The 1,191-nt window shown below is 62.8% G+C and overlaps 1 protein-coding gene across 1 annotated transcript in view; it reads right to left on the reverse strand.

Annotated features, from left to right (window-relative positions):
- The window catches only part of HR (HR, lysine demethylase and nuclear receptor corepressor), a 20,673-nt gene that overhangs the window by 3,153 nt on the left and 16,329 nt on the right, over positions 1–1,191 (reverse strand). Inside the window, exon 16 of the mRNA XM_026081674.1 lies at positions 44–728. Coding sequence (XP_025937459.1) covers positions 44–728 — 685 coding nt within the window. The remainder of the gene's footprint in view (positions 1–43; positions 729–1,191) is intronic.

Consider the following 1,191-nt stretch of genomic DNA (forward strand, 5'->3'; position numbering starts at 1 on the left):
GCTGGAGGGTGCAGTAAGGGAAGGGGTCCCTGGTCAGCGGGGCGCACGGCGAGGTGCAATAGGGCAGGAGGTCGCCAGGCTGCGGGCTGCTATAGGGGAAGGGCTTGCTGGACTGGGGGAYGCACAGGGGGCTGAAATACGGGAAGGGCGTGCTGGACTGCAAGGTGGACGGAGGGATGAAGTAGGGGAAGAGGTCACCAGCCTTCGCAATGCATGGAGGGGTGCAATAGGGGAAGGGCTGGCTCGACTGCGGGATGCCCAGGGGAGCGCAGTAGGGGAAGGGCTGGCTCGACTGCAGGCCGTACGGGGGCAGGCAGTACGAGAAGGGGTCAGGGGGCTTCGGGATGCACGGAGGGGTGCGATACGGGAAGGGCTTGCTGGACTGGGGGATGCATGGGGGCGCGCAGTAGGGGAAGGGCTCGCTAGACTGAAGGGCATAGAGAGGGCTGTAAGGAAAGAGTTCACTAGACTTYGGGATGCACGGGGAGGTGCGATAAGGGAAGGGCTGGCTCGACTGCAGGATACATGGAAAGCTGTAATAAGAGAAGGGTTTGCTAGACTGGAAGATGTAGGGGGGGAAGGGCTTGCTAGACTGGGGGATGCAGGGGGGAAAGGGCTTGCTAGACTGGAAGATGTAGGGGGGAAAGGGCTGGCTAGACTGGGGGATGTCTGGGGGGGTGTAGGAGTGGAAGGGCTCGCTAGGTGGTGGGCTGCATGGAGGGCTGTAACTAGGGAAGGAATCGCCAGCTTGCGGGGGCCAGGGCTGGCTGGACTGCAGGGTGCAATAGGAGAAGGGCTGGCCAGAGYGCAGGGCGTCTGGGGAGAAGCGTTTGGGGGAAAGTGGGGTTCGGGAGGGTGTGCTGGGTTGCAGGATGCAGTAGGGGAAGGGTGTGCTAGACTGCAGGGTACAAAAGGGGAAGGGTGTGCTGGACTGCAGGGTGCAAGGGGGTGTGCTAGGCTGCAGGGTGCAAGGAGAGAAGGGTTTGCTGGACTGCAGGGTGGAAGAGAGGAAGGGTTTGCTAGGGTGCAGGGCGCACAGCGAGGCGCAGCGGGAGAGGGCTTGCTGGGTTGCAAGGTGCAGTAGGGGAAGGGTTTGGGGATGTGCAGGGTGAGAGAGGGGAAGGGTCTGCGGGACTACAGGGCGCAATAGGGGAAAGGTTTGCTAGGCTGCACGGGGTGGGGGGGGTGCAA

This window comes from Apteryx rowi, unplaced genomic scaffold (assembly GCF_003343035.1).
Source record: "Apteryx rowi isolate R43461 unplaced genomic scaffold, aptRow1 scaffold_56, whole genome shotgun sequence".
NCBI classification, from domain to species: domain Eukaryota; kingdom Metazoa; phylum Chordata; class Aves; order Apterygiformes; family Apterygidae; genus Apteryx; species Apteryx rowi.